General features: G+C 43.7%; 1 protein-coding gene across 8 annotated transcripts in view; it reads right to left on the minus strand.

The window, feature by feature from the left end:
* Window positions 1-25,520, minus strand: part of POC1A (POC1 centriolar protein A) — a 116,735-nt gene that overhangs the window by 17,551 nt on the left and 73,664 nt on the right. For 5 of the 8 annotated variants that reach the window (XM_075514472.1, XM_075514473.1, XM_075514471.1 and 2 more), the window contains 2 exons: window positions 18,031-18,171; window positions 6,130-6,411 (listed from right to left, as the gene is read on the minus strand). In XM_075514472.1, coding sequence (XP_075370587.1) covers window positions 6,313-6,411; window positions 18,031-18,171 — 240 coding nt within the window. In that variant the 3' untranslated portion in view covers window positions 6,130-6,312. Of the gene's footprint in view, window positions 1-6,129; window positions 6,412-15,228; window positions 15,310-18,030; window positions 18,172-25,520 lie in introns of those variants that run through there. The other 3 variants (XM_075514469.1, XM_075514470.1, XM_075514476.1) reach the window with 3 other exon arrangements.

Consider the following 25,520-nt stretch of genomic DNA (forward strand, 5'->3'; position numbering starts at 1 on the left):
CCAAGCTCTTGAAGAAGAGAACAGCTCCGTGGCAAGGCAGCTGTACCTCTCCCAAATCACTCCTCTCCATCAGGCATGCAGGATTTTAGTCTCTGCTGCTGGGACATCATCTGGAGAGCTTTTGTTCCAGTACATTCCCCCCATCCTACAGTTTTCTTTTATCCAGCTGCTGCCCAGCCGTGCCACCGCTGCTGCGGAGGATGACAGGGGAGACGCCCGGTGAGCAGGAGCGTTTGAGAGCACCTTTCCTGGGTAGCATCAGTGCTGAGAACAGAGTCAGGCCCCGCTGTTCCCCACCTCCGCTCTCGGACCTGAAGCCTGGGGTAAGTCACTTCCCAGCTGTACACTGCCATTTCCACTCCAGCCCGTTGCCTCGCTCCACCTCCACGTAAGAAAGCACCACCCTAACAGGGACTTCACCTGCAGCCCAACGCAGAGAGTGGCAGAAATGAAGAAACAGCAAGTGGAGGAGGGGCTTGTTACAGCCTTGCTTTGCAAAGCTTCTCCACGTTAAGTGCCGTCTTTCCCTACGACCTCAAAAACAGAACCCGAACACCATCTTGACCTCACTGCATTGACCAAGTTTGAAGCTGCTTTGGGGAAGGGTTTCTTAAACTCTACCACCACCACAGGTGGACACAAGATGGGACAAAACGCCGCAGAGGCAAAGCTGCAAAACCAAAGCCTGTTCTCCCACTCCCGGAATCTCTCCAAGGATCTGCGATCAAGCCAGATGAAACTTTCAATCGTACTGACTTGTGGGCCACCGGCTCTCAGTAGCGGCACGTCACGCACTTCTGCTCCAACCCTGTTTAGTACAGGAAAACGGAGCACTCAGCAGCTTCTGCAATAGCACAACTACCTCTGTCTTGGTTGTACTGACCGCTGCTCACAGGGGACAAGTGCCAAAAGCCAAAATCTTCATCCTTAACTCCTGGAGAAAGCTCTTGCCTAGTGAGCCCAACACACGACGAGAAGCTTTTCCAGCCACAGGCCTGCATCAGAAGACACTGATGTAGAAAGCAACATCTACTGCCCCTAGGACGAAAGGAACAACGTCCTCTGAAGCAACTACAGCCTTTTGGAAAAGCTGAGCAACTGGAAGATAGGAGGGAAGTAAAAAAAAAAAAAAAAAAAAAAAGATATTCCTAGGATGAAAACCATCTTGGTTAAGTCTGGTTAGCACAAGGCGCCTGCTGCACCATATGGACCAAGCGTAGCAGCAGGCAGGCAGAGCCTTTCTTGCTGTTACAGCATCTACAGGTGGCAGAGTAGATTCACAGAATGGGAAAAGCAATGAACCCCCCCACCCCTCCAGCCCATATCATGCTGCAAGGAGGTCCTGCTCCTGGGAGGACCTCATGGTGCCCAGAACACTCCCAAGCTAGGAGGGCCCATAAGATCTGCCCATTTCAGCTGAGGAGTGAAGTTCTTCCTCCAGCTGGGAGATCTGCACACCAAAGGTCAGTTCTGGCCTTCAGCAGGACTGTGCAAAGGTGACAGTGGAAACATTGCCAAGAGCAGCCCCCAGAGAGGCAAGTGAGGCCATGCAGGAGGCTCCATCCAGACAGCTACTTAGCTTAACCCTTTCGGTCACCAGCTGAAAGAACAGCTACCACCAATGGCACACGCTCCACGCAGCCACAAGCTCCTGGAGTAAGCAGCATCAGCCTTTGTAGCACTCCTCACTAGATATTTGCAGAAAAATCATTGTGCCCCACAGAGCATCACTGTATCCTCAGCTTGACTGGTGTCCGGAAGGCAGCAGCGAGTTATTAGCCGCATGGAAGATGCCTGCAGGGAGCAGAAACAGCAAAGGAGAACCGATGTGACAGGGTTTTGGCACTGGGTCACGGTGCTGATTCAGCCTAACTGTTTTGTGACAACAAAATGCTGTGTTTCCAGCCGTATTGCGTTACCAGGGAGGAAGGACTGGAGGGCTGGAGTGAGTATAAGGAAATCTAAGGGTGGTCACTGGGGAAAGACTTCCTCACAGATGGCAAATTCATGGCCTCAAGCAGTGGTCACCTGGCCTGTCTCAGCTGCAGCTAAGCAGACCACGAGTTACCCTCTGCCAGAACATCCCCAGTGGTTCACCATGCTCATCCCCCACCAGAAACCACCCCACAGCACCCTCTCCCAACTCGCTGATGTAAGCATGTACCCCTGATCTTTGCTCAGAAGCGATACCAGTTAACTTCAAACTCCACCCGAAGCCCTAGGTGACAGCAAGCCCCGGTGCTGAATAGCAGAAAGGCACCCAGCACACATCCCCCAGCAGCGCTGGCTGCTGTGCTACAAGGCAAGTAAAGGACGCTAGATACCTGTGCTCTGGAAGCAAGCCCACCTCTCTCTTCCCTGACTCTACATTCAAATCTCTACGGAGCTCTTCACCCACAGTACCTGTACCTTGAAAGAGGAAGTAATTTATACGCATCTCCCCTGACAAGGAGAACAGGGCATTGAAGAGTGATGTTGGCCTGTGATGGCAGTTCTGTTGCAGAGCTGGAAATAGATCCCAGCTTTCCCAGAGATACGCATAAAGCTCCCTACAGCAAACTAAATCCGGGTTAAACATGCAGATGAGCATCAATAAGAGAATCTTCTTTCCCATCGCATTTCCTTCGCAAAACTACAGCTGATCAGGTCATGCCATTTCAGAAGCACTTGTAGACCAACCATTTCTAAAAGCAAGAGAAGAAACGCAGCCCTGCTCTCACGTCACAAGTGACAAACCTTTGCAAAACGATTCGCTTCCCTCCCCTCCTACTCACTCGTGTTTCAAAAAACATTTCGTTCAAAAGCAGCTCTTTAAAGACGTTATATAATAAGCGATCGGTACCACGAGGCTGGCTAGTTTTAGCCCAGCTACTTAGATCATAGTTGGATTTTATTTTATAGTTAGCTGGCGGATTCATGTCCAGTGACAAGCCTGCGGGCAGAGGATGCTCCTGGCCATCTCGCTTCCCAGCCAGAAGAGCCAATACCACAGCGCTCTGGTGTTTTTGCCTATTCAGTTATGAGCTCAGCTGTGGTATCTGTCCAATTCCAGCTCCCAGACAGGAAGGAAAGTGGGCAGTGCTTGAAGATTCTTACTTTTTCACAGATCACGGTTATGTTTAACATGCTCCGTGCTCATAGCAGCCAAAAAGCCATTTGCAGCAGCGCTGGGCTCCCCGGGGGCCAATCTCGGCACAAAGAACTGTTGCTAAAAGTTTAGTGAGGTCATACATCTGGCAAATGTAATGGCAACAAATTAAACTACTTTAAGAACTTGGCTTCAAGCATGCCTTGGAGATCCAAAACAAAACCTTTAACTCTTTGTAGCCTCCCCCGTGCACAGAGTTCACCACAAGCGGTTTTCAAGGTAGGATATATCCTCACACAGCGTAGAAGCAACGTCAGCCCAAGTACAAACAACGCGCTGCTCCTCACTCGGCTGTTCCACTGCTCCCCGAGTTAACAGCTTCGCAAATCAGCCACTGCAGATGTTCCCAAGTCAAAAAAAGATTGTGAGTGTAAAAGGAAAAGTGGATTTAACTCACTCCGGAGGCTACTCTCTCCTCAGCGCTCAAAAACCACGATGCTTAGTGGATAGAGTTAAGCATGGAGCCTAAGAACAAGACGGGCAATAGGACTTGGGCTCCTTAGATGTGTTTTTGAGGTTATTGCTCAATGTTTAAGCACAAGGATTATAATTTAAATCTTGCATTTTCCACACCTTGCCTGCCTCTCAAGCCATAGCCACCCTTAGAAGTGCTGGTACATTTTAAGTCCTGATAGCCTACTCTAGGTAAGAGGTCGTAAGGAGGGGAAATTAAGAGAGAGCAAGTTGCTGAGATTTGGGAGAAGGAAATGATTGAGATGGAGAGTACTGTCAGACAAAATTCCCTTCAGGTTACCTTTCTTGCCACCTAAATCATACAGAGGTTGTTAGATTCCCTCTCCTCCTACCTCCTCACACCCACTCACCCTGGGTTACCTCTACAACAATACGTTGTATTGATCAAATGAGTGCTTTTAAGAAGCTGAGTCCAGAAAAGCAACCTTCTCTACATCCCACTGGCTTGCCCTTCAGCACCCGAGCATCTCATCTGTTTTAGAAGCACAATTAAATCTTTCAAATGGAATCACTCAGAACATCTGAAGAGAAAAAGTGTCCATATCGAATGTGCCCAAGTCATTTGTATTGCCATTCTCCCTAAAATACTATATACAAATCGCTTCTGTGGTCTCTACATTAAAAGCTACACATTAAAAGGAAGCTTAAAAACTACACATTAAAAGGAAGCGAAGGCTATTTTTAAAGCAAAGCTTAAAAACTGATGAATGTTGGAATAGCTTAAATTTTCTTCTCCCCTCCACACCCCACCCCAAAGGCCAGTCCACAACATTGAGGATCAAGTTGATAAATTAGGCTCTTGCAACTCATTTCTGTCATCGCTTCAGTAGCAGCAGATCAGGGCAGGAACAGCCTTCTCCTAGCAGCAAACTGGCTGCACGTACCTCTGAGTCCCCTCCTCCCCACCCACCCGCATCACAACGTAAGCTCATTTCAATGAAAACGATGTCAGTCTCTCAGCAGAAAGCCACTGAAAGCTTACAGCAAGAGCATGGAAGAACATCACTGAATTGATTCCATTAGCGTAATCTAAGAGAAAATTATGATTTATCAGACTCGGAGCTTGGAAACAGAAAACAGTCTGTGGCAGAGCAGAGAGAAACTCAGATTTATAATCAACCCAATAAGCATGGAAATGAGAAAGCTCTCAGCCTCCTGCAAATGAAAGAGTGAAATATTGTGATAATGCCAACAAGGGGCTCTTAGAGATGTAGAAAGTACCAGGAGGGAAGGGGACCAGAAGCTTCCTGGTGATGGCAGGGGAATGCGAACAGCTTCATCCAGATGGGATGAGGAGTATTAACACTATCGAGACGCTGTACCAGCAGACAGAGCCCGCAACAGAAACAGGTGCAAAAACCACCCAAACAACGCAAAACCAAAACCACATGGCCTGGCCTTAAGATCTGCTAAGCCCCATGTGTAGTAAGGATGCCAGCCAGTCTGCAGGCAAGCATCCAAAATGCCCACAGCACGTCTGGAGATGGAGGCCTCGGAAGCTGTGCGAGGCTGGCAGGCGGTGGCAGCAGGAGGGACCACCAAGGGTAGGGACTGAGGCAGCCCCCCTGTTTGAAGAGGTCAGACAGACAGCAGTGAGGAGGGTTTCATTAACCCTGAGGTGCTCAAGTTCCCGCAGCTCATTTCTCCAGGAATGTGGGTAATAGTTTATTGCAAGAAAGGAGACCTCCAGTGTGTGTTAGCAGAAGTGGTGTTAGAGAACAGGATCTCCCAGAAGTCCAAATTCTTGTGCAGCTACATATTGAACACCTGCTAAAGCCCTGAAAAAGTCAGAAGGAGCAATGAGGGGAGCAGGGTGAGAGCGTAGGTGCGAGTGATGAGCTATTCAACTGTGAAAACATCTGCAAAATGACCAAAAATTAAAGGCAGTCTGGTGTGAGTAGAGGGAAGTTCCACGATGGAGCAAACGTTCTGCTATTTGGTTGCCTCTCGTCTCCCTCTACCCTGCCTTTAATTTAAGAAGCAGATGAAGACAAAGCAAAATCCACTTGGAATCCACCCTGCATCTGACCCGCTGGGGCCTCTCTTCCAGCCTCAAGCAATTGTTTTTCACGTGTTGCATGAGGGAGCAGGTTAAACCCCACCATTGGATTTAATCACCTCTGCACAAATACCAACCAGGGTCTGAACTGCTCTTTGTCAGATGTGCCAGGCACCGCCTGGGACTTGGGTGAGACAGACCCTTCTCCACGTGCTGGTTGCGCTGGGACCTCACCTGCTCACTACGGTCCGAGAACAGAGGTGAACTCCCACTGCCCAAAATATCCTGGGAGCTCTTTGCTCGTCACCTGTAGCCAGCACACACCTCAGCAACAAGCCTAATACAGCCCTCGCCAGGCATTTGGCAACTCCAAGATGCTTAAACATTTAAGCATATAACTCAGCAGCACCAAAGGCGGGAGAGCTGCAGCCTTCCTAGTTAGTACTCAGACCACACACTGGCTGCTATATCTCTGGAAAACACAGGAGATCACAATCATTATCCACGTTTATGAATAAAATATTCCTTTTATTTTAGTAAAGTAACAAAGCTTATTTACAGATATAATAACTGTACATTCCAATTGAAAAATAGATTGAGCTCAAAATCGTTAAAGTCACACACAGTCTGTTAGGAACACAACCAACCTCAAACCTCCCAACGCCTTCGGCTCCCATCTTCTCTCAGGAAATCAGCTCATTTTGTTCTGAATGATTTTCTGCTGATTCTCAAGACATTCCTTCAGCTTGTCTTCAGTGAGCGTCAGCCTCTGCTCCAGGATGGAAACCGTCTGCAAAACAAAATGAAAGCTCCTGTTGAGTCGCTCACAAAGACAAGCTACGTACTGTACTCTCAGTGGGTAATAAAATGCTAAATCCACAGGAGCATTTTGAGGTATTTCAGGGCTGTAACTCCAGTATCAGCATTTTAGCAGGGCTGAGCCCCACTCAACTTCAGAGAGGAGCAATGGAAGCTGGCGGGCACAAAGCTCTCCTGGAGACAACGCCGAACACCCATTTTGGCACTCGGTGCTTTCAAATTGGGCTCTGCATTTCCTATCATGGACAGGTTCTGCCCTTCCACATTCATGAGCCACCAGACACTCTTCTGCTAATGAGACAGAGGTTTTGAACAGTTTTGCCCAGTTTTAGCTTTGATTTTGCCTCTCTGCTTCCAACTCTTTCCTCCCTTCTCTGGATGCCGTCGGTTTGCTGCAATTAAAACACGCAAAACTTGCTGGACAAGCACAATGACAAGCAAGAAAACCCTCCCAGCATAAGGCAGCGCAACAGGCGACGAAGGGGAATTGAAACCCAAAGTGGCAATATCTACCTCAACATAATGCCTAAATACTTTTGTGTAATCCAGTTAGCCCACAAAGGATTGTTATATCTTTCTCCTCAAGCTGAAGTCATCATGTACAGAATGCACAGGAAGAACATTTTAACCACGTGGCAATAAAAGCCTCTGCTGAAAACCTTTTATTGATCACTCTGAGGTAATCAAGGGACCTAGCTATGCAGAACTGCTTTCAGCTTCCAAAGACACCAGAATGGCTGATAATAGGCAGTGATGATTTAATGCTTTAATATCCATAAGCTTATCAGCAACAATCAATAGCTTCGCATTTGGAGCATTTTTACTGCACAAATAACATCCTCCGTTAAAAACAAAGGATGTTCAGAACCTTGGACTTTAATAAAGTAATTCAAATAAACTTGGACAACTGCTATTTGTATAGAAGTTATACATAGAAAGCCTTTTAATAGCACATTTCATAAGCACATCTCTAAGTGCCTGACAAAAGAAAGCAGGTCTCATTATCCCCATTTTACAGCTGGGGAAACTAAAGCACAAAGAGAGGAAATAACTTGGCTAAGGCCACCCGAGTGACTAGGAAAAGTCTCCTGTAAAATGATTGGGGGGGGTGTAGTAAAAACAACACCAAGCACTATGGCAAAGCCATCTTGCAAGATCACCTATCAACAAAGTCAGAAAGGGCTGTGCATCATGGCATTTGCCATAATGCACCCTTTTTTTCCTCCCCAAATGTAGTTCAAAGTTTATTTCTACTACACATACACTGCTGACCTGTGACGAGGCAGAAGAGCTAACTCCTGCTGCCTAATGCAGCATTACCGCAACTGCAGAAAGCTTCACCTGAAAGAAAGAACCCTGCATTGCTTAAATATTCCCCCAGGCTACAACACTAGCTTCATTTAAGTTTTTTCCTCCTCTATTGCCACCCCTTTGAGGCACAAGAACTGCAGTACCCAGAGAACCAGAAGAAAAGTTGTGGAGCCAGCAGGTAATATCCCAGGTGCCCCAGAGCCAGCAGGAGCTCTCCCATCAGTTCAAAGGAGAAACTATTTCATCTTTTTCGTATCCAGCCATGCTATTGCCTAGTGGCCGTCTTACAGAGGTCAGGAGTAAAGCTGCTCAGGGCAGAACACAGCAGGATGAATGTCTACCAGGGGTTTACAGCAAAGATCTTTCCCTGCAAGCAACCAGACAGAGAATGAAAAGCAGTAGGGATCCTGGCTTTTCCATTTAAAAAAGAACTACTAGCAAGTCAAGACTCGGTTAAAAAAGGGGGGGTGGGGGGGGGTGGGGGGGGTGGTGAAACACTGCATCAAATTTCCTTTAGAAAGATAATCAACTAAATTCATGTCCTGGTCACACTACCCCGCTAGAAGCAAAGCCCCAGATTACTTGTGGTTCCTGCATCCCATGATTTACTGCCACCACCATCCTGCCGATACGAGTTAAGTGCTGTTACATGCAGCACCATGAGACTGAGCACAAATAAAGTAGATTTCAGAAAGTGTTGAATTTGTGAAAAAGCTGTAAGGAAAATGTTTATTGGCATGGAAATTGCCTGTAAGTATACGCAGAAAGCTTGTAGCAAGTATTTTTTGGAAACTAAAAGTGGAAAAGTAGCAGTCAGAAATGAAATCCAGAAAGTCCGAAGTCGGAACTGATGACTCCAGTCCATTTAGACTTGAATACATGATGCCCAAAATACACAGGGCACCTGACATCCTAGGAAGGTAAGGGAAAGCGCAAATGCTGCCCAGCTGCCCTTACTGCTATATTGTAACTTACACATAAAAGAAAAGTTCCTTTACGAGCAGCTGACAAGAGTTTTACAGTATTTCCATGTTGCTATTTATAAAGCAAGTCCTTGTTGGTAGACAAATTAAACTGCACCCATTCAACTGCTGCAAGTTTTTGCTACTGCTTTTCAGAAGATAATGAACCAATAATTAAGCCAAGGAGGAAAATACCGTTAGCCAGATTCAGTGAGGGTCCACTGGAGCCAGGTTCACGCTCGAGCCCCTTCTCTGTGGCTGGATCCAGGCTTCCTGTTGTGTCAGGAGCACCGTACGTGTCTCCATTACACACCAGGGAGTTAAACGCTGGATAATTTATTGAAGTCTTGGCTCAAATTGGCAGAAGGATAACAGCTGAGGCTTAAATGAGAAGAAAGATCAACCTATTTATTTTTTCAAGGAGTATTTCTGACATTACAGTAACATACTGAGCATTACTATGGACACCAGAGCAGAATATGGAATTTTTCACACAAAAGAAAACTTACTTAAATCACTTCCACCAACACTTCCTGCAACATTTGTCTTCATTCATCTTCATAGCCCTAGCCTAGAAAAAAAACCCCTGCTTTTCTGTTTGAAAACATTAATGAGAAATTATGTAGAAAAAAAAGTTGCATCCTATTTATTTTTTAAGTTCTGGAGAATGTTCAGCTCCATTCTCCCCCAGGACACCTAAACTGAAGCACTAAGTCATTGCACTTGCTTACGTGATGACAAGTCCCCTATGATATTCCTCCATGTTACTTTTACTCCCTCAACCCAAATAACAACAGTGATTTGTGATGCTGTTCCAAGCACCAGCCCTGCACCAGTTCCAGCTTTCACCAGCATCTTTTCTTAGTCCTGTCTGATTAAGTAGCAGGGACAGTTTAAGAACCACTGGCCTCGGGGCTGAGGCTTTTGCAGCAGCCCTGGAGGGGCAATCAGTCCTGCCTCTTCTGAGGACTACAGATAAGGGGAACCAGGTGCTAACTGAATGCCAACAGAAACCAGTTCCACAGCTGCCAAAGGAAACCTGAACAGCAGAGTCCGGAGCGAGCAAAGGCCCTCAGCAACCCTCTAGAGCAATGGCGGGAGTCCCTGCAGTAGTCAGGAGAGGGACATCCCCTAGACAAATGGCTGTTCATTAACTAAAGCAGTTCTTAACCTAGAGACAGGGGTGAAGCAGGCAATAGCATGGGAATGATGGAACAATGTTGGGCTCACCCTGCTAAGGGATGGCTACCCTGCAAACAAAAAGGTGCAGCTCCTGTCCTGCAAGCAGCACATGAGTTTTCAGCATGCCACTCACACCAGCTTTGATTGAGCTGGCACACACAATAGCATAGGGGACATAACACTGCTCCAGCTTATCACCAGTAATTGTAGGACCCCCCCAAAAAACGTGTATTGATACAACAGTTACTCAGATCAGGTAACAACAGCTTGGCTGAACCTACACGGAATACAATCGTGCACAGCGACTGCAAAGCAGATGTGCTCTTGGCTACGTGCAGGCAAAGCATTACACTTGCACTTCTATTCGGCTGGGGAAGAGTGGCTGGAAAGATGCCCTGTGGAAAAGAATCTGGGGGTGTTGGTCAACAGCCGCCTGAATATGAGCCAGCAGTGTGCCCAGGTGGCCAAGAAAGCCAGTGGCATCCTGGCTTGTACCAGAAATAGCGCGGCCAGCAGGACTAGGGCAGTGATCGTGCCCCTGTACTCAGCACTGGGGAGGCCGCACCTCGAATGCTGTGTTCAGTGTTGGGCCCCTCACTACAAGAGAGACACTGAGGGGCTGGAGCATGTCCAGAGAAAAAAGCAAAGCCCTGCTATTAGTAAGCATGCTTAGAGAAAGCTAGGCTGCTCTTAGACGCAAGTTACATCTTAACACAGTTTTGAGATGGGGACCTGAAACAGTTACTGACATTCAGTATTCTCAGCAGCATTTTCAGCAAAAGCTGGCAGTTTAGACTAAAGGAAGAAGCAAGCCTCACATCTGAGAGTGTAACAAGGTATGAAGCCTTCACAGTTATTAACACTTTATGTAGCAAACAAATGCATGCAAGGCTCTTTGCATGCCCTGACTAGGCTTAGGCTAGTGGTCAAAGCCTTAATCTCAGAGATCAAATACACAATTAAGGTGGGTTTTGTTTTGGTTTTTTTAATGTGAAATGATTTCTAAAGAAACGATAGCTCCTTGTCTGCTCAGACTAAAACAAGATCTGCTACCCCAGGGACATTTTAAGCAAGTTCTGTAGCTCCTTCATAGTATTCATTATTTCAGAATGAAGACGACAGCTCATACAGTACTTCAGTCTTCCCCCCAATCTTTCTTTAATGCAACTTCATGAATTTTCCTGGGTTTACTTTGCAATGTGCTTCAAAATCCACAAACTTTTATATTTGTCACTACAAAACACTTAGCTCCAGTGTGGCTAGACAGGAACACATGGGTCAGTGCTGCTGTACAGCTGTGGGTTAGGAAGTCCCACAAGACCCCTCAACACAGTTTTTACACATTCATCCAATGTCACTGTTGGGTCACGTGGATTAGGAATACATGACAATGCCTGCAGAATTAGTGCAAATGCTAGCACTAACCTAGCCTCATCAGGATCCCTACATAGAGCTCCAGCTCTGCTCGAGAAGTCGTGTGGCTAAACCACCTCAATGTCTGTTCTCTAGTGCAGGGCACAAGAGCTCATAGTCCCACCAGCTCTCCAGCCAAGTCAGACACGTGCTACTCAATACTTGAAAAGTGAAGAATTTTTTATATTTAGCAGTCCAAAGCGCTACAAGAAGAAAGTGGGTAGTCATAAAATTCAAAACCAGTATCGCTTGGCTAACCCCTCCTTCTTATTTTTACTGTGAGGGTGGTGAGACATTGGAACAGGTTGCCCAGAGAAGCTGTGGATGCCCCATCCCTGGAAGTGTTCAAGGCCAGGTTGGATGAGGCTTTAAGCAACCTGATCTAATGCAACATATCCCTGCCCATGGCCACCGGGTTGGAAGTACATGATCCTTAAGGTCCCTTCCAACCTAAACCATTCCATGATTCTATGATTATCAGCTGCCATCTCTCCTTCCACTTCCCCGTACACTCCACTTTCTGCAGATGCTTGAATCACACTTAACCAACCCTTTAACTAAATTATAGGAGCAACTTTGGTCTACTGCATGAGTCTACTCATGCAGTAGACTCAGTACAGCAATGACGACTTACCATTCGCAGTGCTCACTGTGCTTTTTATAGTAGGAAAACCATACAAGAGTACCCAAAAATTCTAGTAGCATCCACTTTGCCAGACCAAGCAGCATGGTCAATACCAGTATCACAGTGACCAAAGGGACCCTGGAGGACAGAAAAGGATGTCCTTTGTGTTAAATCAATCCTAGCCACAAAGAAGATGAGCCACAAGCTCTGCCAGTTTCTTTCACACAGTGTGGGGACACAAGGCACACAAGCCATCTGTAACTGAGCCTTTCCATTTACAGCCCTCTTACTAAAAATGTTTCATCACACATTGCTGTTGCTTCAGTCTTGACAGTTGATCAGCCAAAGCTAAACTGATGGCACTTGCATCAGATCCTGCAAGTTTCTGGAAGAGAATGGCTGCAAGCTTCTGCGCAGGTACAGGCAGCTTCCTCGGTGCAGAGCTCCTAGACCTCTGGGGCTAGACCAGCACAGCAAAGAGAGTCAGGAGACTTCAAGTTTCACCACACAGTATGAAAACACAGCAAGTTATGACGAGCTACAACAAAATATCCAACCAGGTACCGTGAGAGCAACTGCACAATATAGAGGTTATAACCTCTATATGACTAGAGGTCTCCCCCAACCACAAAGACTTCAAAGATTTCCCATATCCTTCCCCTGCCACCCAAACTACCTCTGAAAGGATGCAAATCAGTCAGCTAAATTAACCCAGCTGCTGGTACCCAATGGCCAAGTAACAATTTATATTAATCTTCAAGGTCTGCTTGTGAAAACCAATTATGGGAGGTGTTTAGTATTCCTCCTCATTGAAGGATAATGGAAGGTGAAGGCCCTGTGGACCTCCAGGGAGATGATCAGCGCTTTTGAGAAGCCAGCCTTTAGACAGTGTCCTGCTAATATAGCAATATCTCTAGGAGTGGATTTAATTTAGGCAGTCTTAGAAGAAAAACATATTTGCATTGAGACTTCAAGATTTTGTAACAAGGATATTTTGGAAGTGAATTTCAGGAAGAAGTAGCTCTCATGATATTATACAGAGGACTGGCAACAACCAGGGTACTTCATTTGTTTTGAGTGAGAGATCAAAGCTACTGCATCTCCAAGAGAGGGTTTTGACTCATGAGAAATAGCCTCCGTGTCCTTTAAATTAAGATTTAAAAACAAAGCTTATCTGGCATTTCACAGATTTTTCAGATGGGAACATTTTTCTTGGTGTTTTGGATTTCAAACCATTTCTTTTTGAATAAAAACTGCTTGTAGTTTTTCTCCTATGTGTTGGGCCCACCTGTAGCCAGTGGTGTTCAGGTCTTGAAAGCAAGATAGAAACCAAGACATAGCAGCACTTATTACCCCCCCCATCTTTCTTCTTGACTTGTAACTAACTTGAAGTCATAAAAGCATTTATTTTACTAAACCAGTTGTTTATCTACCTTCAGTACCTCTCAGAAGAGAAGGGCCACATTCATTCCCCACCAACACAGGCTTTAGAGACCACATCTCAAAAAAGGGAGTAACAAATGTGATTTTACTCATTTTCATTATAAGCATTGCACACACAAACATTTTCAGTTTTAATTAAAAAGCAACTCACTTGTGTTCAAATCTTTTTTTTATGCTAAAGAATTTAATTTTAAAAATTCTCCTCCCTCCCTCTGCAATCTTTTCTGGAGTGAAATAATCCTTTAGTTTCACATGAGCTAGATTGTCCTTCAGTTCAGGCTTGGATTATTTTACAGATTTATTAAGTCTCTTCCATTTCACTGTTGTTTTGTCCCAGCTTCAATGAAAGATTAGTTTGGGGAAGTATATAATAATCCATCCACAGGAAACAGCTTTATCACAGCTAGTTATGAATTTTTATGCTAATTTGATTCTGAACTCTTCATTTGGAGCAGACATCTTCCTTCCCACATAAAACCAGCAGCTTTTGCCTCAGTGCCTGTTGCCCACCGGTGCTACAGATTAAGAGTGAACATGGCAGCTGCAGGTGTTTGGAGTGAGAGCAAGAGTATACAACTTTTTGAAGATGATCATTGCAAATGCAAGTTTTCCACTGCAGCCAAGATGGTTACTCACAGATGAGCTTCTTTCAGAAGTGCAGGTCAGCTGCAAGTGCAGAAAATGCATTTGAACCAAGTAAACTCTTAATATCTGCTCCATTTTTTTGCAGCCAACACACATCTTTCTGTTCCAGGAAGTTATCCAAGAGAAAAATCACCTTCTTTTCCCCTTAAACTTTAATATTCAGCCCACCTCTTCATAGATACTGAGATACTGATTCAGAGATACTGAGATCCAGCCTTCAATAAAAAAATTGATAAACATTTTGCATTTTCCTCCTTTTCACATCTCTGAAGCACCAGTAACGAACAGGATTTTTAAACATTGAGACACTGACAAGATACTAAGCTGCAGGAAATGGAGGAGCAAAGCATCTATCTCATACACATTTATTACTCATCTTCCTCATTCCTTTGCCAGATTTGAATTGCCTGCTTTCCTACAAAGGGGCACCAGGGTATCTTAGTAATCCAAAACTACTGGAAACAACCGGCTTATGTGTGGGTCTCAACTTCGCTCCATCCCTCAAGGCAGCAGAATTAAGCATGTGCTACTCTTCTGAAAAAGGCAGTCAAACATTAACTTCTTTATTTGCACGTGAAGCATGGCAAAACAAACCACATGTAGAAAATACATGAAGACCCTGTCAGGTCACATTAGATCACTTTCTTACAAGTAAAACAAAAGATGTCCTGACAGAGTTCTGGTGAGGAGGAAGAGAGGAAGGTTTCATTGAGTCAAACACCAGTTTAAAGAAAGTTGCCAAAACCTTAAAGAATAAAATCATAGCACAAAATCAACAACATAAAAATGAAGCTTTGTAAATCTGAGGAGGCCATATCTATTCACTATAGCGGTTACTGCTAGATGTGGCATACAACAGTCACTAGTTTCTTCTGATCCATCTTTCTCTAATAAGAACTGAAGTGCCTAACTGAAGGAGAAAGTCTGCTCAAGTGCATCCTGCTGTGCGGGGCACAACGCCTCTACAGCCTCAGCACTTCTACCTGCAATTGGTGTCTGGCAGGAAGACCTCTTAATGGAACAAAAACAATCCCACTGTCTCCAAGTACATGACACCCCACTTCATCTGAAAATCTATTGTCAACAGAGGGAAGGTACTGATAATTGGTGAGCAGCAGACAATGCAGCTTCAAGCGTGCAGCTCAGAACAAAACTGTGCACTGGCAAGAGATGACAGCCTTCAGCTGATGTCTTACTATTACCTCTTTCAGCAGAAATTGAAAGTATTTTCTCTCCTTCCCACTTTTACATGATACCAGATTTAGCATGATAAACCTTGAAGTGATAGCTACAGAAAAAAAATATTAGGAAAATAAATTAGGTTTATATTTGCATAATTTCCCACAGTAGTTTATCACAACTTTAAGTTTCCCCCAATGGTACATTACATCATGTTAACAGTGTTGGAAACTACGACAAGAACAAAGGCTGCAGGAACTCAAGGTACCACATCAGAAATATACCCAAGTTCCCACGGAGCTAACAAATTAGAAATTCCTGAAAAACCCATGGATGGTTATATCAATAGAGGGTTTCTGGAAATATCACAGGGCCTCTGCCCTTTCCCTTCAACTGTATGGCCCTGCTTATGCCATTAGTGTTCTCTTTAAACAAGCAACACTCAGGAATTATGAACCAATGATTTATAACAGAGCACTATGAGCATCCTCAGCCCTTCTTCAAGAAGAGAAAAATACTGACACCTGTTGTGTTATTTATGAAAGCTTTTTGTTCCGTTTTTGAAGAATGGTGTCCTCCTTTCACAAAAAGAAGTCAGCAGGCCCAAAACTGCCATATAAAAACACACAATGGTGGTTTGAATTTGCTACGCGCAGGGAGCAGCACCCAGTTGTGCTTTGCCAGAAATGGCTAGGAAAGACAACCAGCCCAACACCACCAGCCACTGTTTTCTTTTCACTTGGATCTCTGCTAGCAATCAACGCACCATGGCTCCTCCCAGTCAACATCTAATTGCACAAAAGAGGGGTAACAGTGGCTCTACCAGAGCTGCATTCCCTTCTCTGTTACAGGACATCAGTACCAGAAAAACCAAAGTTTAGCTACGCAAGCAAGTGCCCTCCAGAGTTACCTTCCACGGCTCTGCCTTGCTACCTGCCTGCATCCCTCCTCTTTGAGGAACCTCCTCCCTTACTCTAGGAATGAGGACTTCTTCCAGGCTCATTTGCTTAAGTTTGTTTGGTATTGGTTTGTTTCACTGCTAAATACCAAAACCTTGGCATGAAAATGAAGAATTATGAAATCATTTCAACAGTGTGTCAGGAACATCTACTTGTACCAATGCCTTAAGTGGTGTTAATGCAAAATACAACATACAAAGATGAGAACTTATGGAAAATTAAGTACTTCAAGTATGGCAAAAAAGCTACAAAAAAGGTAAAAGGCTGCTGAATGCAGAGTTACTCAAGGCAGCTTTTTGGGTTTTTTACTATAATTTCAGGCCTATTTCCAATTTTATCCTATAACCTACTAATTTATTCCTCCCCCACTGATCTCAATTTTTCTTTCTGCTAGGTTTAAAACAACATTTGGAATTTTCTACGGTTACACAATATCTGAGAGAGAGAGGTTTGCATTGCTTATATCTAGTTTAAATCCCACACATACTGTTTACTGCAATATTTGCCTCCTCTAAACACCTATGAAGTTGAAAAGGAGCCATTACACATTCATCATCAGAAGTGTGGATCTGATTTATGTAATGAAAGATAATGATCACATTCCAAACTTACTAGGGAGATGTACAAACAGTAATAAAATATTTTGTGTATACACCAGGTTGCATTTTACTCACAAGCATGACGGCCCAATGTCATACAAGATTTTTTCCCTCCCTCCAATGTTCAATGTTTTAGAGATCACAGGAAAAGTACTTCTTGCATTTCTGCCAAGTGAACTTAAATACTTTTTGGTTTTCACCCTACACTATTTTAGACTGTCTGTAGTCCTGGAATGTTTGTTAATCCCTAAATCAGCCCTACTTCAATCCCCTGATGGGCCCTCCAACCCATCATCTTACACTTTGACAGGTACTTCTTCTCAAGAGCAGAGAGCTAACTCGCACTAGTAATCAGTATTTTCAATACCAAGTGTTCAAGACTTGCTTGTTCTTCCCCAGAAACAACACTCAAACTCACAGAAAAAACCCTCCCACACAGATTTTTCCATCCTATGACCATGGTCTCATCTATAGGAGATCACCAGTGTTTACTATCCCATGCTTTCTCCCTGCTTCTCACATACCTCAAAAATACACAATGAAGTTCAGCCCCAGACAGTGATCAGAAATGGTATTTCTTCACAGGAGCAATAAGCAGCTATTTAAACAAAAAACAGCTATCCCCAAATTCTTATTAAGTAAACACATAGTGTGATGATCACCATTAACGGTTGGTACTGTTCAAGCATTGCTTAGTGACTCTGCGGAAGAACTGTGTGTTAATGCTTTAGAAAGGGATTAGCTGTTTGCTAGCTGTGGGTGAAAAGCATGTTTCAGAGATGAGGCACAGAAGGGCCCAGACTTGTTGTTGGGAGGAGAATACTGCAGAAATTGGACTGTGTAGGTGAATGTTGGGTGGGGGAAAGGAGCAGGATCTGAACAGAGTTTACCTATAGACTGCAGTATGATGGAGGAGGGAAGAGAGACACAGATTATTCACCAAAACAGAGTCCTACTGCCAACCACTCCTTTAGGCATCACCTTAGATAAACCTTGGCTAACAGCACAAGGTACCAGAGCTGGCTCAAGTAGCACTCTGCTACACTGCAGCATAGAGGAATTAGGGGAAGAGCAGGGCCTGAGCTGGAAGTTGATGCAAGGGAACTGACAGAGATAAGCTGACAAGCAGATGAAGACAGATTCAAAAAAACTACTAAAACGCAGAGGTTTTGAACTAACCACACTTTTATTCTATGAAACTATTGCAAAATATTCCCAGTTCTTCTAGTCAGAGGTACCTTTTTCATTGCAAAATTAAAGAGCAAACCATACCTGAGTCAGAACATCCAGCTGTCCCATAATATGCTCCAAGGTATTCGCGAGACTGGTCTCCTCCTCTTGCTGTGCATGGTTCCTACCAGAATCCTGAGGTTTTGTTTTCTTAAGATGAACACCACAATCCATTTCTGATTGCTAGAAAAACAAACAGACAATCTGCTATTGCAATGCAAACAACTGGAGAAAGATTGCTCTTTCAGGGAGCATAAACAGTAAAGAACAGTTTATGTTGGGACAGTCTATGCAATTAAAAATGGCAAAAGAGAACAGGAATTGTTTGTTCTTGCCACAGCTGTAAAGAGGAAAAGCTGCTGCAGACTTGTCTGTCTTTACCAGGTGGAGGGGGGTTTTTTTGTTGTTGTTGTTGGGGGGGGGGGGGGGGGGGGGGGGTTGGTTTGTTTTTAAACCTTCATCAGGAAAGGCAAACCTTGGATAATAATCTTGAAGCCATCCTGCAAGGTTCAAGTTTTATATGTGCAAAGAGCTTTGGCATGCTTATGTAGTACACAGGCATAGACTGTACAGGTAAACGAAGACTTATGGAGCCATGTGGAAGTACTACATCCAAGTACTACATCCAAATTATAAGAATTAAGTAAGCTACTCTGAGGGGAGTCTAATTATTTCACTCTAAGAGTGCAGCAAAAGCCTCTCTCCACGTTTGGTAGTTGTAAGAAGGCAAGGATGCAGTACCATAGTTAAGTTCAGCAAAAGCAAGATGTTCCAATATGCATTAAACCAGACAGTTTTGATTTAGTCATTTTGTTTATATCTCAAACTGGTTTTCCCTCCTCATTAATGTTAAGAACAAGTTTACTTTGAAGTTTCAATTTCAACTGTTTTAGTTATGCAAGCTTGAATATTTCATTCAGAATAAATTTTTAAAAGCACAAATAGATCTTTACTACAGAACTTATTCTTCTTTCCTTCCCTTTCAAAATGGTATCTTTCTTCTAGGACAAACATTATTTGCATTATTTATCTGCATTACCACCAGTAGGAGTTCAGAGAAGTTTATCTAACTAAACAAGGTAGCCAACTGATTAAGCAATTGCAGACTTAAGTTTCTCAATTTACAGTAACAGACAAGATTTGAATCTAAAGGCAAGATCACAGCACGCAAAACGTAGTTCTCCATGGCCCAATGTCTGGTGCAGCTCCATCCCATGCACTTATTACTCACATAAATGAATGAAGTTTGCAAATCAACAAAGCAGCAAGGAATTCTGACAGATTGAAAAATGGTCTCTAAGTTCTCCCGCATGTACTTTTTCTAAGCAAGAAATAAAGAGTTGCTTCCATCTCTTCTCTCATATGCACTACTATGAATACATTTCATCAGCGCTGTATTGATTTACCTGCTCATCTCTATATTTCAGGCCTGGTGTATGCAGATGTGCAACTAAGATGCAACAAGACTTCAGACCAGCTCACGTAACTTTAAACCCAAAACTGTTTAGTGCATTATGAAGATATATACACACACATATATGCGTATACACATACACACACAAAAAATATATATTTATAAATATATATAAAAATATAATAAATATAAAATAAATATATAAAAAAAACTTGTGCTGCTGGGGGTCACTGATTTAGACCACAGAAAGACTCTCCCAAGGCTGAGGTCCAGCCCAAAGGTTAGGCAAAATAAGCAATAAGCAGCGCAAAGAACAGAAACACGACTACATAGGGAAGCTGGAGACTGGGGGGAGGGGAAGGGGGTGTAGAAAAGAAAAAAAGAGGTCACAGCAATAGAGAACGGCTTGCTGCTGTCCACTAACTGCTATTAGGGGCCAACCATTCTTCCAGACCCTGCCAACCAAACTATCCTCATACAGCCAAGCATTGCAAGACCAGTTTTGCATAAGGAGTAGGAAAGAAAGGGAAAGGTTTAAAGGATACATATAACAACTGCTCCAACAGGGATCACCGTGCTACACCACAGGCTTGGGATACAGCTGGGTATCAGCTGGTACCAGCCACACCAGCCTCCGCTAATTTGCTTCCTCCCTCTTGCTTCGATAATTTGGATTATCTATAGGCCCTAGGCCAACACAGCCCACACTCCAGGTCACATTGCACAGCCCCAGCATGGGAGCCACACTCCAACTACTGCTGTGCTGCAGGTAGCCCAAGAGCCACATGTTGCTCACTGATGCATTGATTTAATCAACTAAAATATGCTCTTGCAGAGATGAGATAAAGCCAGCCTTACAAAGCTGCTATTTGCTGTTCAAATTTAAAAGTAAAAACAAAAAACCAAAACACTGCTTTTCAATAGGCAATTAGCATTAAAAAGCATGTTTTCTTGTTATTTTAAGGCTGACTATAATATTTTGATGATATAACTTTAGGCCAGTCAATCATGGCACAGCAGAAATTTGAGTGAGCTAACAACACTGCATACAACCTGCACTTAAAAACCCCAAATGATGATGAGCTATCCACTTCAAAACCCATTAGAACAAGCTGACTCACAGAAGCAGAAAAATGACTGTACCAACATGTTTTCTCCCTCTATCTTTATAGCATATGTCAGACAGCTTTTCATAAAAAGCTGCTGGGTTGAACTCGGAGTTGATATTCTCTTTGCTACAGTCCACAAAGTTTAAGAGTCTGGCATATCTGCAAGGGCAATATTGCATAGATGTTTCCACACCTGATGCTTTAGCAGTCAGGTGGTCCCTCATCATGTCAAGTTGAAGCCAGAGGTGGCAGCAGCTGTTTGTCACTGATGCTACATTCTGCTGATCAGCTCACAGGCCATGTACCACCCCCATGAAAAGCCAAGCAAGCCACCTCCACAAAGCCTGTGCGGGCTCCTGAAGGCACTCTGGTGGCAATACTCCCAGGAACAGAAGTATATCTAAATTTAAAAATAGAAGTATGACAGTATGGCATACTGCCCCATTTCAACCACATCTACTTGAAAGGTTGCTTACAGCCCATCATCATCAAGAAGATAACCTGTAGCTCATACCTTCAGCAATGAAGTTCTGAGTTAAATCATCTGTCTAAGCCAGGGACACATTCAGCCAGCAAATAAAAACCTATGTCAATGTATCATGGAGAGTGACTTCCAAAAGGGAGGCTTCTCAACTGACCAAGGTCTTTGAATATTCAGTTCTAGGAACACGCACATCCTACCTAGCCTTCCCTGCCACAGCAGGTGCAAAAAACAAGTATCCAACACCCACACCTACAGACAGCACTTTGAATCACTGCCCACAAACAGTCAGGCAGAGAAGCTGAAGTCAGTTTGCTCTAGGTTCTTACTCATCCCACCCGCTCTGATGGCATCAAGCTCAATCTGAATTCTGGGACCCATCCAAGTAGGCTTCTCAAAGAGGGGCTCTATATACAGCATTCACAGAATCACACAATTGTATAGGTCGGAAAAGACCTTTAAGATCATCGAGTCCAACCGTAAACCTAACACTACCAAGACCACCACTACACCATGTCCCTAGGCACCTCATCCAAACGGCTTTTAAATACCTCCAGGGATGGTGACTCAACCACTTCCCTGGGCAGCCTGTTCCAGTGCTTGACAACCCTTTCAGTGAAGTAAAATTTCCTAATATCCAGTCTAAACCTCCCCTGGTGTGACTTGAAGGGTTGCACCAACATTCAACAAGGGTTAAGCCTGGATTTGTTCAACATAGGCATGTCCAGCGCAAGGTGGAGCTCACTGAAAATGCCTGCAAGACCTCAGCTAGCCACACACAGAAACACTGCAAGCCATAAATGCAACCCACAATGTACAGAACAGGAGGACAACAGCAAAGGATCTGCTGACAGCCAGCCCAGCCAAGGTGGACATGCACACTGCTGCATCTCAAAGGCACAGCGCTTTCTTTTTCACAGGTTAAAGCAGAACATTTGCATCCATCTGGATCAGATTCACTTGACTAATTTCAACTCACTTTTTTTTGAAGGGGCTGAGGAGCCCAAGTAGGTATATTTGTACTGACACTACCCAGAGCATGTCCCTCTGCTACCAGGTAACAGAAGCCTTGTGAACACAGGGGAACAATGATACCATGGCATCAAGGAGAGAAAAACCAGTGTTTTTTTGTTGTTTTGTTTTGAATCCTTTCAGATTTCTCATGACAGAGTTGGGGTTTTTTTGTACAGTCCAGGAAAGCTTTGCCTGCTAAGAAAACACAACTGGGACTTCACAGGGCTGATGCTGGGGCATTTCACAGGTATCCTAAATCCAAATGGACACCCAGAATTTTGTTTAACATTAATTTTAGAAAGCTGCCAAACATTTTGATGAGCTCAAACACACTCTTCATTAAAAAATTGGAAAGAGACTGCAATGCTCAGAGGGACAGGTTGTCTGCCATAAGCACCTACCTGAACTTCTGTCGTTCTGTCGTAGTTCAAATACAGCAGTGACACTGGCTGGAGCTGCATTAAAGGCAATAAGGCTGCCTCTACCAAATCATTAGTACAGCTTCCAAATTTGACAGTGGTAAGCATCATTGTGGGGTCCTTCAGGGGAAGCTTTGCCCTTTACATTTTAACAAAAGAGGGAAATGTTTGGAAACTTTCCCTTAACAGCCAGACTACAACTTGTACTTACCACTACCTTAATAGCCAGTACATTTGAAAGAAAATGTGCACCCATGTGAGGGAGAATTGACTTGCCCCCAGATTGAAATTTTTACAAATTTTGTAAAAGAGGATTAAGTCATCCCTGCTACTGTCCATAAGAATGAACAAGAAAACCCTCACAGACCAAACTACAGCCACCCTTCTAATAGTAATCTATATCATGTGGTGAGCCAGCCACTAGTGATTTAAATTCTAACAGATTTTGAAAAACATTGCAAAAATATAGAAAGAGCCCTGAAATATGCATCAGCTTCATGACAGTCTCAGTACTTATGAGCATCACTATTAGGGAGAGACACCTGTGCTCCCATCTGACCCACCTGCAAGGTAAAGTGCCAGCTGAATCCTGGGGACAGGCAGCAGAAACAATGACACTGCTGCAGAGGTTTAATCTATTTTTGTCAGAGTTCAAGTGTGCCATTTATTGGGCACAACCGAACAAGTGTATTTGCCATTAAATATCTTATTACAACATCTGCTTATTAAGCACTGGGAGTATAGTGAGAAGCAGCTGAACATTAAAGGAAGAATAGATGAGCAGTTTCAGAATACAATACAGCTCTCAGTGACAAAGGGAAAACAGAAGTGATTTATTTATAGCAACCACTTAAAGACAGCACAGTGCAACTACTTGGGGGAAGGGGAAAATTAATCAGCCTTCATTCCAGAGGTCTCTTACTGAGCCTCTTATGAAAATTCTTCTGGCTAAACAGCATTCTGGACAGCTATTATAGGACTGATCAGGGGGTGGGGAGGAAGTATTAACTACACAACACATGTACATCCGTAGTAAAACTGCAAGGGACAATTAAAAAAATGCCATTTTGCTTTCTAAATGGTGATATTTAGAAGATATAGATAGGATAACTACCTACCTGAATTTTACACCTACTAATAAAAAGTAGGATTCTTACAATTCAATCCAGAGGAAATTTACTTTCCCTTCTAACTTCAATCCTCTCCACTGGAAGGGAGGAACTGAGTGGTGCGAAGGGGTAGGTTTCAGCTCTACCTTAAGTCCCTTTAAATCAATTTCCACAGTGTATCTACTGTTTGAGGTGTTGTTGTTGTTGTGTTGTTTTGGTTTTTTTAAAGAGAATGATGTCATCAAGAATTAATTTTCAAGTATCTAGAAAGATGGCATTCCCTTTAAGCAACACATACATCCAATGTACTCAATACAGACATCCAATGTATTAAAATTCACTAAGTGCAATAAAATTTACTATCTTAGCTGAAAAAAATTCCCCTAGAAACAACAGAGGAGCAGAAAACTCCCAAAGGTGATGTACACTGTTTATTCAGACCCCAATTCTACTAATCCAAATGAGAGAAAAATACCATTTAAAAAGTCTTCTATTTCAAGGAGTCATTTTCACCACAGGTAAAGTGATATTTTAAATGTGTTCCCAGAGAGCAACAGTGACATCCAGTGGAAGCATATTAGCTTCAAGGTAAGCTTCACAGGAAGGTCAGATAGAGTACACCATGCTAGATTGGAGGACTCATTAAAAACTGAGACGTAACCTAATTTCTCCCTGCTACGTACAAAATATCATTGACTGAACACAGCTCTCCAAGCACAAGCACATTTCTCTAGACTGGAAAAGCATCCCCTCTTCAAGGCAGCACTGAAATTTCTAGAGCAATCACATTCTTCAAGAGTTGCATTACTCTACATCTACTGTCCAGCCCAGCATAGGTAACAACTAGAATTTAAATACAAGTTGAATTTGTTTTGTGAAACAATTCATAGGACCATTCATCCCTACTCACCTCTTATTTCAGGATTCAAGTTGTGATAATGGAAGGGGATTTGGGAGGGAGGAGGAGAGAAAGAGAAGGGAGGTGAAAAGAACATTACTTCCCTTTCATTTTTGTTTGCATTTTTGCTTCACACCAAAAGGTAAGTTGGGTTAGGTAAGCAAGAGGCCAGAAATTATTTAGACAGAACCCTTCTCTCTACCAGTGCTACTAAAAATACCAAGTTAAAACATTAAAACTTGGCACCTCTACAGTAATGGCCATGTTTCACCATAGACCCACATATGTTAAGTCTGTGATAACCCCAAGAAGAAATAGAGTTAATAGGTACACCTCAAACCCCTTTAAATCCCAAGGCACTCTTGTGCCAAAGCCCAAGTGAACCACTGGCAGAGGCAGGTGGATGGAGTAAGGTTTGTGTAATTTAAGTGAAGCAGCATCATACCATCCAGCTCTGCTGGCCAAGCTGCCAGAAAGGAAAGAAACAGGGGTAACAACTAATGGCCAGCTACAGCACTCAAACATGCATGAAGCCAGCCTATCCATACATAGAAGACTGCAGTTGGACTGAAATTTGCATTTGCTTTCAGAAATAGTAGGATCCTATCTCTGCAAGTGATGCTGCCCAGCAATCTCCAGCCAAGAGCAGGTCCTCACCCTGCTCCTGCCTGCCAGAAGGGAAGAGCTGTTCCCCTCCTGTGTTTCAGTGACCTTGCTCTTCTGGTTCACTGTCTGTTGGTCTGCTTAACTTCTCTATACTCTGTAAGTGTCACTTTTAAACCAAGACAGACATTAGTATCATGGTTTTTGAGGTAACTTCAGGTAACAAGCATCTATGTGGACTGCTAAAAGCATCCGAGCTACATGCTGTCCGTGCTTTTCAGTTGGTTTATATATACTGAGCACCGCCGAGATCGGGCTCATGGCTTTTTGTGCTATGTGATCTTTGTTTTATACAAAAAGTTGAAGGAAAGTAGATCCCTGCACCAATTCCTAAGGAGGAGTGTATTTGGCACTGGAAGGAATAGAAATCTGATAAGCTCTGGCAAAGGGGATCACCACAACCCAAAACCAGTAAGGAATGTACC

The sequence above is a fragment of the Mycteria americana genome, chromosome 11 (assembly GCF_035582795.1).
Source record: "Mycteria americana isolate JAX WOST 10 ecotype Jacksonville Zoo and Gardens chromosome 11, USCA_MyAme_1.0, whole genome shotgun sequence".
NCBI classification, from domain to species: domain Eukaryota; kingdom Metazoa; phylum Chordata; class Aves; order Ciconiiformes; family Ciconiidae; genus Mycteria; species Mycteria americana.